At 43.7% G+C, this 14,490-nt stretch overlaps 1 protein-coding gene across 2 annotated transcripts in view; it reads right to left on the bottom strand.

The window, feature by feature from the left end:
* uvssa (UV-stimulated scaffold protein A) overlaps positions 1-14,490 on the bottom strand; it is an 80,346-nt gene that overhangs the window by 60,550 nt on the left and 5,306 nt on the right. For both annotated transcript variants that reach the window (XM_038698607.1, XM_038698606.1), the window contains exons 7-8: positions 11,989-12,098; positions 8,735-8,863 (exon numbers count right to left, since the gene is read on the bottom strand). In XM_038698607.1, coding sequence (XP_038554535.1) covers positions 8,735-8,863; positions 11,989-12,098 — 239 coding nt within the window. The remainder of the gene's footprint in view (positions 1-8,734; positions 8,864-11,988; positions 12,099-14,490) is intronic.

Here is a 14,490-nt window from a genome sequence, read left to right on the forward strand (position 1 = left end):
CCACAGCTTTTCCCTGTTGTCTCCACCCTCCATCCCCCTTTCCCCCTTCTCTTGCAGGTGTTGTCCTTTCTCTGTGCTGTCTGTTTGTGCCCCCCCATCCCCGTGTCTGCCCCCCTGTCCGGCCCGGTGACAAATCAATACATAATTAAATAAATAATAAAACAGACAAAGGAGTATTTTAATACTCTCTTGTTAAAGTAAAATCTGTCTGGCACAATATGGTATCCAGGTCATTATACTCTATACCAGGCTGCTGGGCAGGACAGGTTTAAAAAAAAAAAAAAACTAACGGCAACGGCGCAACTTAGGGCAGCACAGCGTTTTGTTTGAGCACCGACTACTCCTCTCCCAAAGTGATTTTAACTTGGCTTACACCATAGTTTTAGGATACAATTTTATTACTGATTTGTTTTAAACACTTTTAATCCGGTCCACTTATTTTAAAAATCGGATGCCTGGATCATTGTCGAGAGCCGTCTACGCCAACTCCGAAAAACAGAGCCTCATCTCCGCAGTGGGTCCACATGTTGGACCCGTGGGGGTAAGTTTTATACTTTGACCCCCTATCAAAGCCATACCAGCACAGTGGGCTCCAGTTTGGAGCCCCTGTCTGTAAGTGTCCACGCACCTCGGTTTATAGCGACAGATAATAAATAGATCACCTTTCTACAGCTGCCTCCCTCTGTTAGCCCTGTACTAGCCTTCTCTTATCTCTGTTCATCAGCCACCACCTACATCTGCCGAAGACAACACATGACAATGATGCCTGATGTGACCTGCCAGGACAGCAAACTGCTGAGAAAGGCAAATAAAAAGATCTCTGACCTTAAGGAGGACATCCGTGGGCTCTCAGATGAACTGCAGAGGAAGGACTCCCTGCTGACCAGCTTCTCGGCCCGTCTCCCACTCATTTCCAGCTTCATGATAGCAGAGCACTCAAAAAAACAGCTGAGCTAAACCAATCAGGACACCGTCCTATGGGAACCATCCACCAGTCATCAGCCCCCCTACTCCACCCCAAAACAAGGGTCAACATGTGGTGGTGATCAGGGGCCATACGAAAGGCACGGTAAGGTCTGACTCCCTCCCCTGCTTGAATCTATCCAACCACTATGCTCCACTGGCTGTTTCCAACCCGGACCATCCAGCTGATCCCCCCCGCCCCTGTGCATCCCCCTGCCCCTGGCCAAGTCCCATCCACACAGTCTGCCCAACCTGCAGCCTACTCCCCGCCAGCAGCTGAGAGCTCTGACACCAAACGGGTGGCTCGGGATCCCACCGGAGAACAAACCCAGCAGCCTTCCTCCTTAACCTCGATCTCCTCCGCCTGCTGCAGGATTCTAAAGGAGGCCGTGCTCCGACGCTCCGGCAGACCACCTCGCCCGGACCTGGCTTCAAGCTCCCTCATCACCCCTCACCTTTTCGCCCCTACCACTTCGATATCAGGAACACCACCACACACTGTCTTCCTGAAGCCACAGTCCCGACTCCGCTTAGCAAACTACCTGAACTGCTGCACTCACTCCCATCCTCCATAAACCGGGTGATTGTCCATATTGGGTATAATGACACAGCTCCTCGGGAATCAGTGGTCCTTTGGTGGACCAACTTTGTCCCATGATTCAGAGCGCTTCAGCAGACTCCTCAGCGTCAATGCCTGGCTCCAGGTTTTATTGAAAATTTTAATCTGTTTTGGAACCGTTTCTCTTTTTATAGGACCAATGGAGTGCACCCAAACAGACAAGGTAGCTCGTTTTTAGCAGTCAACCTACAACATGCCGTACAGTCTGCCTCACGTGTGTGACTATTTACACCACACATTGTTTCCCTGAAGTCTTCTTCTCCGCCCAATGCAGCTGCTCCCGGTTCGCCTATTTTCATACCACTTCTCAGCGCCAAACTGCATCCCCTCAATGTGGTCAAAACGCATTTCCCCACCATGTCATCACAAAAATTCACAGGTAAATCTCTTCAACCTCGTCCTCTCCCCCAGTCCTTCCAACAAATCCCAAAACAACGTCACCTGAATATGGCTCTGCTCAATACTCGATCATTAAGCAATAAAAATCAGAACGAATTTATCACTGACTGGACTTCCTCTGCATCACAATAACCTGGCACAAACCCCTGGATTACTTCTCACTAAACCAGATCACACTTACAGGATTTACCTCGCTCGGAGGAACGAGGAGTTGGTGTGGCCACGATCTACAGAAAGGACATCAAAATATCCGCTATTTCCACCCCTGCTGTTCTATCTTTTGAACATCTCACCTTCAAAACATCTGGTCCCACTCCCATTGTCACAGCCATCATCTACCACCTCCCCTAAGCCAAATCTCTCTTTTCTCTCTGACTTCTCTCACTTCCTGACCCATCTCTCTGCCATATCACCCAATTTCCTCCTCCTTGGAGACTTTAATTTCCACATTGACGAAACACCACAACTGCAAATCCGCCACTGAATTTATGGAACTGTAACACTGCTTCAACTACACACAGCACATCAACTTCCCCACCCATTCCCATGGTCACATCCTCGAACTGGTCTGCTCCACTGATCTCACATTAAATCATATTTCTAGCATTAACCTCCAGCAACTTCACTACTTCCCCAGTCCACTCAACTCCCCCACCTGCCCTCACCCCTCCACACTCTGTCACTGTCTTGTTTCTCACCTCTGTCCCCTTTAGAACTGTTACAATTCACCACAAATATGAATATCTCCACCTGCAGCTTAGACCCCATTCCATCATCCCTAATCAAGACCTGCCTTCCATCCATCACCCCACTCATCATCAAATTCAATTCCTCCCTCACATCTGGATCAGTCCCCACAACACTCAAAGTTGCAGCTGTCACCCCATCCTCAAGAAACCTGCTCTCAAACCTGACATCTTGTCCAATTTCTGACCCAGATCCAATTTCCCCTTCCTATCAAAAATCCTGGAACGTGTTGTCACAGCTCAAATTCAAACCCACCTCACCACTAACAACCAGTTTGAACCATTTCAATCTGGATTCCGCTCACAACACAGCACTGAAACAGCCCTCCTCAAAATAACCAATGACCTCCTCCTTTCCGCCGACTCCGGTCACCTCACCATCCTAATCATGCTCGACCTAACTGCAGCCTTCGACACCATCAACCACTCCACTCCTCTCTCCCGACTGGAAAATTACTCCAATATTTCTGGCACCGCACTCTCCTGGCTCCGCTATTACCTCACCAACAGAGAACAGTTCATCAATAACTGCACCTCCACTGCTCCTTTGTCACAAGGCGTCCCCCAAGGTTCGGTGCTTGGTCCTCTCCTGTTCATCATTTACATCCTGACACTCGGTAATTTCATACGTAGATATGGTTACCACTTCCACCGATGACATCCAGATCTACATCTCCACCAAATCCATCACCACAGTTACCTCTGCAACTCTGACCAACTGCCTCACCGACATACAAACCTGGATGCAAACCAACTTCTTACAACTCAATTATAATAACTGACATGATCATCATCGGCCCCAAATCACTCACAAAAACTCCTCCCTGTATCCATCCCCACACATCGGCAACCTTGGAGTCATCTTTGACAGCAACCTCACTTTTGGTCACCACATCAATCATGTCACCAGGACTGCCTTCTTTCACCTCACAAACATTGCCCGTCTCCACCCATCACTCACCTTCTCTGCTGCCGAAACCCTGATTCACGCCTTCATTACATCCAGAATTGACTGCAATAGTGTCCTCTATGGTTCACCTGCCAAAGCCCTAAATAAACAATATATTACTGAGGCCTATGGGCTTTAATCTCCCCTGGCCTCACACCTCTCACCCCGCCCCTCCCTTTTTGTTTGTTAAGCGTCCTTGGGTTTGTGAAAGGCGCTATATCAAAGTTTTTATTATTATTATTATTAATATATCCAAAACTCTGCTGTCCGCCTCCTCACACGCACTCGTGACCACATCACCCCTGTCCGCCAGAATCTTCACTGGCTCCCTGTTCGCCAACGCATTCAGTACAAAATCCTCCTCCTCACACATAAAGCCCTCCATAACAAGGCCCCTTCCTACCTCACAGACCTGCTCCACCACCACAATCCCTCCTGTAACCTCCGCTCCTCTGACACTAACATCCTCTCACCACAAATCAGGAACAAGCACCATACCTGGGGCGACAGAGCTTTCACCATCGCAGCCCCTCCCTATGGACCTCCTTACCCATACACATCTGAGATTGCAGCGACATGGACTCTTTCAAATCACTTATCAAAACCCACCTTTTTAGACTAGCTTTTAACCTCAAATAATGTTATATTACACCTGCTGCTGTTTGTTATTTTGTTATTTATATGGTCCCCCCTTCGCTCTTATGTATTTCCGCACCACGTTTTTATCTACTGTTCATTTATTTTATACTTTGCTATTTATGTTTTTAATCTGTTTTAAATGTACATAAGTTCTAATGTAAGGTGTCCTGAAAAGAGCTATAGAAATAAAATGTATTATTATTAAGTAATGTTATATTGACCAGATGATCGTTTAGTGACAAAACACTTTATTAAGTGAGACACTTTTAAAAAGTTGTTCACACTTGTGGGTGCTAGCTAGCTGCAGGTGTGGACTACAGCGTGCTGTCTGTAAGGCCTTTTCACAGTGAACAGTAGGACTTGGTCTTGTGCAGAGTTTTGCATGCATTCCATGATGCCAACAACTGCGTGCACGTCGCGGTTCCTCGCGGGTCTATTTTAAGTAGCCGGCTATTTAAAAACGATAAAATATTCTTTGTGTGGATAAATTATCCAAAAGTCCCGTGAGGTTCGGACAACTCGGCACAAAAACAGTGAAGCTGGGGCTCATACTCTTCAGCAAGTGTTCCTGCCACTACACACACACACACACACACACACGCTACGTCTACACATGCGCACTGACGACCCAGGGTTAGGGTTACAATTTTGGATTTATTTACGCACTTTAAAAACATTTATTGAAAATTTTATTCTTTACATGTTTATTTACAGCATTAAACATTGAAATGTATATTGTAATAGGCTGTTTATTAACTTATTGACAATGATTTATAGCCGCTAGCTAAAATGTGTTTTCGTTTTCAGAAATGCTGATGTCCCTGTCAAAAAAGTCAAACTAAATTAAATCACAACTGACTGTGTTGTCTTCTTGTAAGATAAATTTGCTGTAATTCCTGGTTCAGGTACAGAGGATACCATGACAGCTAATGTTGCTGCTAAGTTTACTATATGTTGGCAATGGTAAATTAATAATCAAGGTAATGGTTTAAACAGACTTCAAAATGAATAAAACAACTGACACCTCTTTGTCCGCTGTGACTGGTTTCAGTAATCCTGCTGGTAAGTTTCCTCTTTGTTGCCACTGTCTTTATCTCTGTTGGAAAATGTTATTGTGTGTACACAAGTAACTTAAGATTTCCCAACTAATTTTTCAGCTCAAATTCTAACTGTTGATTTTCTGTTTGTGGGAACTCTGCTTCACCTACACCTCCTACTCAATCCTGCTCTGTGGTCATCCCATCTGTCTGACCAAATAAGGACTTGGTTTGCATGGGTCCTTGAATCATGCATTTGCACGCAGTGTTCTCCTCATGGCCATTGGCCAATTACGCTTATAGTGTACGGGAGTGATTTGTGTTGTATTGTTTTGCTTTTTACACTGTGCCAAATTATTATCTAGATGTACAGACAATACTGTAAAAAAATAAATATAAATTCAAACTGGATGTGTCAGTTTTACTTTGAGTGTTTCAGTGAGTGTTTTTAGTTAATAGTTAAGAACTGCAGCTCATCATGTTGCTACAAGGCTAATTGTATACAGTAGCTGGTTCTACGTATGCCTCACTATTGAGCTAATGTGAGGCAAGAGGCCCCACATGAGGGGATCAGGGCCAGTCCTGCTCCTCAGTAACAGTTCCACCTCATCATCGCTCCAAGCAAAGAAATCTCGGGTTTATATTTGGCCATTGCTGTTCTTCACTTGTAGTATTTTGTTCAACTAAGCAACCTACCGCTGAGTAGACAATCTGCTTCCTGTTTGCACTGGCACACCCAGTGTACGTGAATAAGAATGGATTACATGTATATAGACCCTCATATTTAATAATGTGTAGCAGCCACCTTAATGATGATCGTTTTAAAATAACAACGTACCTAGGAGCGTTGTAGCACCATTTCAAATAACCTCCATCCACGTCTTATTAAAATGAAAACGTATTAGTGTGGCCCTAACCTTACAGCTACAGCTTAGAACAACCACTAGATGGTGTCATTTAAAGAAATCTACTGTCCTCATGTTGGCCTCATCCTGGGCCAAGGTTTGCCATATGCCCTTCTCCTAGGATGATTCTTTAAATTTCATGTAAAATTTAAATTTATTCCTTTAAAATCTGGTACAAAGAGATGGAATTTCTCAAAATATTGCTCTCTTATTTTGCTATATTTATCACATTTCAGGAGAAAATGTGTCTCTGTCTCCACCTCACCCGTCATACAGTGCTCAAGTGTGCTCTCTCGCTCTCCCTCTCTCTCTGACTATACTGAGAGACCCGCTGAGAGAGAAACCAATCGTGTGGTGTGTCAGCGGCCCGATAGAGAAGGACCCAGTAATGGAAGGCCTTTTAAGGCTAAAAAGGAAAAGCTAATTATGATAAAGGGGCTGTAAGTTGTGTGGTTATCGTAGTGCTGGGCCTGCTGGTGCAGCAGACTGGTCTCTGACAGTGATAACCAGGCAGAGCGAGACGCCTGGCGCTCTGTCACTGTCACTCTGCAGCTTTGTTCAGCTAAAGATGGATTCACATGCTACAACTTTTATGCCTTTTTCTCCAAACGGATACAGCAGTTTGCATTCATTGCTCTTGGACTTAATTGGATTTGATCTAATTCTCAGCGCTGTACGTACGTAGCAAGTATCCCACCTCTAAAACACAGACTTCAGCACAAATTAAACCCTTTCAAATAAGTAATTTGACTGAAAAGCGTTCCAAATGACAAGCTTTATAACAACACCGGCCTGGTTAGATACCTCCATTTTTGGCCTACTCAAACAACAGCAGAATGATGATGCTAAGCTAGATATAGAGGCAGCAAGAAAGACATATCAGCTGTCAAGCCATGGGGCACATTAGAGGTAGAGAAGTGAATGAATGGCTACATCCTCCCACTTGCTACCCAATTTCTTCTCTTCCTCTCTCTGATGCATTTTTATTATGGATGTGCCTTGCTATCTCACCTCTCCCAAATGTCTTTACTATTAATATTTCCATCCTCCCTTCCCCTTGTCTCTAGTACGATATTTCCCTCTGGGAGCTCGCGGAAACGCAAGAAGGAGGAGAGACATTTAAAGAAGAAAACAGGAAGAAGACACTTTTGAAAGCCATACAAATGAATGAAGAACAATAATAACAATAATGTTTGGATGAGTTTGAGGTGTCCATCCATCCATCCATCATCAACCGCTTATCCTGCATACAGGGTCGCGGGGGGGGCTGGAGCCAATCCCAGCTGACATCAGGCGCAAGGCGGGGTACACCCTGGACAGGTCGCCAGTGAGTTTGAGGTGTATAGCACAAAAAATAAAAGAGCAAAAATAACTTCCAATGGGATTTAATTTTCTATTTTGTAGATTTTTTCTTTTTATCAGTTCATTGCTGAAACAGGAATCAGGCAACAGTTCAGGATATGTCTTGTGGCGGCTCAGTAATAGTCTTTAAGTGGACTTCAATGTGAACTGCCCATCTTCTAGACCGTCTGCCTGGTTCCACTTAAACACCAAGCACCACAGCTGTGTGGTGCCAAGCATTCGAAGCTGCAGATCTTTTACTGTCAATACTGTATGTTGTTTTTAACCTGCTACGAACATTTTCAAATATTTACTAGTGGTATTATTCAAGACATGAATTTGGAGGTGTGCACATAGCCAGCCCTTTGAGAGATAGAAATCACAAGATGCTGAAGAAAATTCTGCTTGTATAGGACTCCATTCAAAAGGTCCAAACCTCTCTCTTCAAATACAAAGCAACATTTCAAAAGTAACTTATTTCAATATGTGTTTTGGTTTAAGAATCACAGTTCCACTATAAAGACAGTCTGCATGTGTAGGTGAGGGTGGAGGCGAAAAGGCCTTGACAACTGAGAGCAGGTTGACCTCCTGGCTGTTCTCCGTGTTAAGCTAGTAGCTAGCTTTTCTGGTTTATAAAAACACAGGCTGAGCTGATGCAGAATGGTGGTGCCTGCTCAGGCCTGTGGGAGCTGACCAACAGACTGCGCATTTCGAGAGGGACCCAGTTATCAACACATCTCGCCTCTGTAGCTCTTCTTTCTAACTGAATCACTCCACAGGAAATGGAACATCTGTACCGCTGGAGTATGATTTGTAGTAGGATGCTGCCACCTGCTGGCCATGCTCTATACTAGGAGAAACTACATCATCAGGGTTTGCTTTTGGCTTGTAAATGTCAACATGGGTAAAACAGAAGTGTGTCAGCGGTTTATTACAAAAAAGCTTTGTTTTCCCTACATCATTACCCACCTGTATATAAGAATACAAGAATTATGAGCTAACCCTTACTTTTTATTTGACATATAACGACTCAACTGTTTCAGTCAGTCAGCTGAGGGATACCACATGTGTTTTACCTTTATTTGACACATTTTTCATTCAACTACAAGTGAAAATATATTATGTATGTAACTCACTACTTTGTGGACCCTGGTCTTGTAATCAATGTGAAGCTCTTTGTGTTTCTGCAGGGCAGCTTCCAAAGACCTCTTCAGATCCAGCGCTCTGCTTAGCAGCTGCTGCTCAGCACCTGACTTGGTGAAAACCTACAACCCACACAGACAGAAAGACAGACAGACAAACCGTGTTACTGAGATAGTTGGACAGATGCAAAGCAATGTGAAATGAGATGCGATAGAAAGATGCACATGGTTTGTTTCAAAGCATTCATTAGTAGTATTTAATTGAACAGGATTCAGGAGTAGCACCTATAGTAGTACACACAATAGAAGGAGTGATGGTGGCACTAGTAAATAGTAGGTTGTCCTCTTATCTTTTATAAGTTTATAAGTTTCTATCCATATGTTTAAATGTTATTTGTATTACATGTCCAGTATTTCCCATGCTTTGATTTATTTGTGGCATCCCGCCACCATATCAACATTAACCGCCACATTCTGATCTTCTTTTTTACTAAAATGGGTAAATTCTCTTGACTGTGCACACTCTGAGCTGGGCTGTCGAGGTTAGCACACTGTACGTAGTAAAAAACACAATGCTGTCAGCCAGTATTCAGCAGGTGTTTGATGCACATCCAGCTGTGGTCCCATTCATTGTTTTGACCCAGGATTCATTCTCATTCGACTTTCAACAATACCCAATCCATGTGAAACCATCGCTCCCAGCGAGAGCTGAAACACAAACGTCAAGCTAGCAAACACTTCAAGTTCAGCAGTTTACTGATTTAACATTATTCAACCAGCTCAGGCTGCTCGAAAAAGTCCATTAAGACTCTTGAGCTGATCCAGAATGCTGCAGCACGTGTTCTGACAGGAACCAGGAAAAGAGATCATATTTCTCCTGTCTTAGCTTCTCTGCATTGGCTTCCTGTAAAATCCAGAATAGAATTTAAAATCATTCTTCTTACCTACAAAGCTCTTAATGGTCAGGCACCATCTTATCTTAAAGAACTCATAGTACCTTACTACCCCACCAGAGCACTGCGCTCCCAGAATGCAGGGTTACTTGTGGTTCCTAGAGTCTCCAAAAGTAGACTAGGAGCCAGAGCGTTCAGCTATCAAGCTCCTCTCCTGTGGAACCAGGTTCCAGTTTGGGTTCAGGAGGCAGACACCATCTCCACATTTAAGAGTAGGCTTAAGACTTTCCTCTTTGATAAAGCTTATAGTTAGGGCTGGCTCAGGTGAGTCCTGAACCATCCCTTAGTTATGCTGCTATAGGCCTAGACTGCCGGGGGATTTCCCATGATGCACTGAGCTCCTCTCTCCTCTACTTTCTCTCCCTCTGTATGCAACCTCATCCCATTATTGCATGTTACTAACACAACTTCTCCCCTTTCTGGTAGTCTTGTGCTTTCTCGTCCCTCTCCTCTCTCCTATCACTTCCTGCAGGTTTTCTGGCTCTGGAGCTGTGGAGTCTGGATCTGTGGCTGCGGGTCACCTGCTGCCCCCGTGTTCCTGCTCGACACCCTCTGCTACAATTATTGTTACTAGTCCTATTGTTATTATTGTTATTATAATCATTAACATTTTGATTATTACCATTAACACTACTATAAATATCTGTACCATTATTCATTCAGTCTATAGCAACATCACCTTTACTGTCTGTACCTCTGTGTGTATATAGAGGGTATGCGTTGATGTCACTTCCCCTTCCAGAACAAGCTGGACTGAGTGGCAAAACATCTGTTACCATTTGCTTGTTTGCTCAAATTAAAGGTAGTCCGACTCAACAGTGATCCTTACTGCTTACCAAAGAACCAGCGGTCCAGCTCTTTCCCATTTTAGATGTGCTGTTTGTGTTTTAGCCGATTCAAGCTAATACTGCTCCTCGTCTTTCTGCCACTCAGTGAGCCTAACTGCGTTCTGTGACATCATGCGCATACCCTCTATTGTCTAAGCTGCCTCCCTCCCCTCACCCCTCCTCTCTCTCCCTCTCTCTCTCTCTCTCTCAACCCCAACCGGTCAAGGCAGATGGCCGCCCACCCTGAGCCATGGTTCTGCTCGGGGTTTCTGCCTCTTAAAAGGAAGTTTTTCCTTGCCTCTGTCGCCTAGTGCTGCTCTTGGTGGGAACTGTTGGGTTTCTATAAATATCATCACAGAGTATGGTCTAGACCTGCTCTCTTATGAAAAGCGCTCTGAGATAACTGTGAAAACCTCATAAAAACTACTACAATTACCAGAAATCGGTGACTAATATTGACCTTTGGAGGATAAGGCAATGTACATTATTCAGAGTTTTGGTCACTTGAATTAATGTCACAGACAGTGTAAGAGGGGTCTGTTTTAAGTTTACATGTTTTATAAAGAACGTGGATTTGGCTACTGCAATAAGAAAGATATCGACACGCAAAGGCAGCACTTTGTGTTGAAAAGTGGTGAGGTCACAATATTGGTGTCACAAGAACGAGATGTGATGATATTTTAACACAAGCCTACTTATAGAAATTATCAATGCTGAAATATATGAGCTGGATCTGGGGCGCTAGAGTCCAAGTCAAGTCTCAACCAGGCTTAGAAAACTGCATAGCTATTAGGAATTCTGTAACTATAACCTGGGGTGGTGATGGCGCATAGATAAGATGCTTGCCTTTGGAGACCCAGGTTCAATTCCCACTGTGAGATATCCACCAGTGTGTCCCTGAGCAAGACACTTAACCCCTAGTTGCTCCAGCGGCGTGCAACCTCTGACATGTATAGCAATTGTAAGTTGCTTTGGATAAAAGCGTCAGTTAAATGAATAAATGTAAATAACAGAGCACAACCATGTAATGTGCAATGCCATTAATGACAGCTTACTAACTAGCCTACTGTAAGTCAACATACGCAGACTCTCAAATCCAGTGTTACGTTAACTAAATAAAACTTTAACATTACATGAGGTTACTAACCTATTTTGTGTTCAGCACTTCTTTGTTTGGGTCTTGTTGTATGAGGTTTTAAAGCCAAAGTTTATGATGAATGGCTCAGCAGCTGCTGCTGTTTGTTATCCTCTCCCACGTGTGGCCGCGCGGCGGGAGGGGAATAACAGTAATTTCATCAGACATTTGCTAAAAAATAATTTTCCCAGACAATACAAGATTTTCCAGGACATTTTACTTTTTCTCTCATTTGCCAGGTGTTTTCCATGACTGGAAAATTGGACAACTGTTTACCAGGACGCCTGGGAACCCTGTGGATGTCATATGTGAGCCCTGTGTGTTTGTACCAACCTGAACCCAGCCCTGCACAGCTGGTAGGTGTTTGGTTTTTATCAGTCTATGGAGGTCTATCACCGTGGAAACCACTGCCTCATTATCCTCTGTCTCCTTAACATGAAGCCCTGTAAGAGAGAAGGTAAAGAAAAGAAAGACTGATACATACAAATACAAATATTTCATGTCAAGTAAATAATTGCAGAACACATATAGTTTACACACTGGTGCCACTCACAACGTGTCTGAATCACGGGTAAGAAAACACCTAACTTTACCATTATGACAATGAACAACTAACCCGGCTGTTAGTGCTCACTATCAAGCTAGCATGTTGATATTGGGGAGGTTGTGAGCTGGTTTGGGTCCCTCACTCTTAACAACAAAAACAGGCTACAATATATAGTAAAGGTGTGTGGCAAAATTGCCCACAACCCTCGGACTGATTTAAATTCCTTATATGAGACAAGGACCCTTAAGAAGGCACAGTCAGTCCTGGCCGACCCAAGTCACCCCCTTAACAGCTGCTTCATGTTGTTGCCGTCTGGCTAAATGCAGGAGAGACACAAAAAATCTTTTGTTCCTGCTGCTATAGGCAACAGAGCACTTCTCTATTTGCCAAGATAATCCATCCACCTCACAGGTGGACAGCATGTGTATTGCACAGGTGTGCCTTAGGCTGGTCACAATAAAAGGCCACTCGAAAATGAGGGAGGTCCGGAAACCAGTCATTATCTGGTGTCGCTGTCTGCCATCTGCCCTATACAGTGATAACCGGGATCAAATGTGACGACAAACTGCAGTCAGGTCGAGACCCTGATGAGGACGATGAGCATGCAGATGAGCTTCCCTGAGACCGTTCCTGAAAGTTTGTGCAGAAATTCTTTGGTTATGCAAACCAACTGTTGCAGCAGCTGTCTGGGTGGCTGGTCTCAGACGATCTTGGAGGTGAAAATGCTAGGCTGGTGTGGTTACTCGTGGTCTGCGATTGTGAGGCCGGTTGGATGTACTGCCAAATTCTGTGAAACACCTTTAGAGACGGCTCATGGTAGAGAAATGAACATTCAATTCACGGGCAACAGCTCTGGTGGACATTTCTGCAGTCAGCATGCCAATTGCACGATCCCTCAAAACTTGAGGTATCTGTTGCATTGTGCTGTGTGATGGAACTGCACATTTACGAGTGGCCTTTTATTGTGGCCAGCCAAAGGCACACATGTATAATACCAGACCGTTCTCATCTCAGGACGTCCAATACCAACACTTGTACCAAAAAGTGACAAAACGTAGTTATTTGACGCCAAAGATACCCTTCAGCGTCTCATAGAGAAGCTTCCGGATGCATCTCTATAAGACGCTATGGGGCGTCTTGTACAGTTGTTGTGATTTGGTGCTATATAAATAAAATTGAAAAAATAAAGTGCTATATAAATGTAATCCATCACTATTGTTATGATGTTTTTATTATTGTTTACTGATTACACCACCGCTACCTACAGCTCTGCTTCAGCTATTGGCTCATCTGTGTTATGTAGATTGACCTGGTGGGTAAAGTGGACTCAGAAGTCCTGTTAGAGAACAACAAAGCCCAGTTCAATAAAATATCTGATCTTGTTGATGAATGTTCTTTCCAGTTACACCAATCTTTCCAATTTGGGGTTCTAACAACTATATATTCCTTTACAGACCAGAATCTGAGGACTGTGGACAACATCCAGACTACTGTGTTTCCATGCACCATACATGGCTGATCTTCCAGACCCAGGACAGAGTAACAGGCAGTTCAGTCAGGCAGCATACAGACAGTTTGTAGTGTGGCAGTGTGGAGCACTTGGACACAGAGTCCTGATACCGAGTTACTGTCTGGAAGAAATCTGACCGTTCTTCTGATCCACTAGGACAATACAGAGGGTAGTAAGATGTAATGTCACTAACAGATATGCAAATGATCCCATCCACTGTGTGGATAAATACCTGTACAATGTTTTTGTTTTCTTCCCAGGAGCGTAGAGAAAATACAAAGTATATTTTTTCCTTAATATTTTTATTCTTTTTTAAATAAAACATTGAAAATGATAAATGTCTTTTCTTTACACTTGCAGCATAAACAATCAAGCAACTACATTTATTTCTTATGTCTTAAATAATGACAAACAAATGTGGTATAACACTTGTTTATTGTTTATTATTATACTACTAAAACTATAAATGATCTATTTGTGATATAGGTTGTAGTTTCATTATTGAAATAAGTATATACAGGAAGAAAGACAAGGTGTGTTCAGAGGTATCTTAACTGATTACGAAGACAGTTCAGACTTTACACATAGCATCGTATCGTTGCTGTGGAGATCACCTCTCTGACATGAGTACCACATTTCAAAACCAATTACATTACTTTTGTTATCACCTTGCTGTCCCTAGCAATACAGTTTGGGCAGGGACACATGTTGACGGGGAGGAGGATGGCACTCTGGAGGTCTGCGATGTAACTGTAGTCCTTCTCCACTTTCAATGAGT

The sequence above is a fragment of the Micropterus salmoides genome, unplaced genomic scaffold (genome assembly GCF_014851395.1).
Source record: "Micropterus salmoides isolate LMB-PRFRI ecotype aquatic unplaced genomic scaffold, ASM1485139v1 Ms_hic_scaffold_5, whole genome shotgun sequence".
Lineage (NCBI taxonomy): Eukaryota > Metazoa > Chordata > Actinopteri > Centrarchiformes > Centrarchidae > Micropterus > Micropterus salmoides.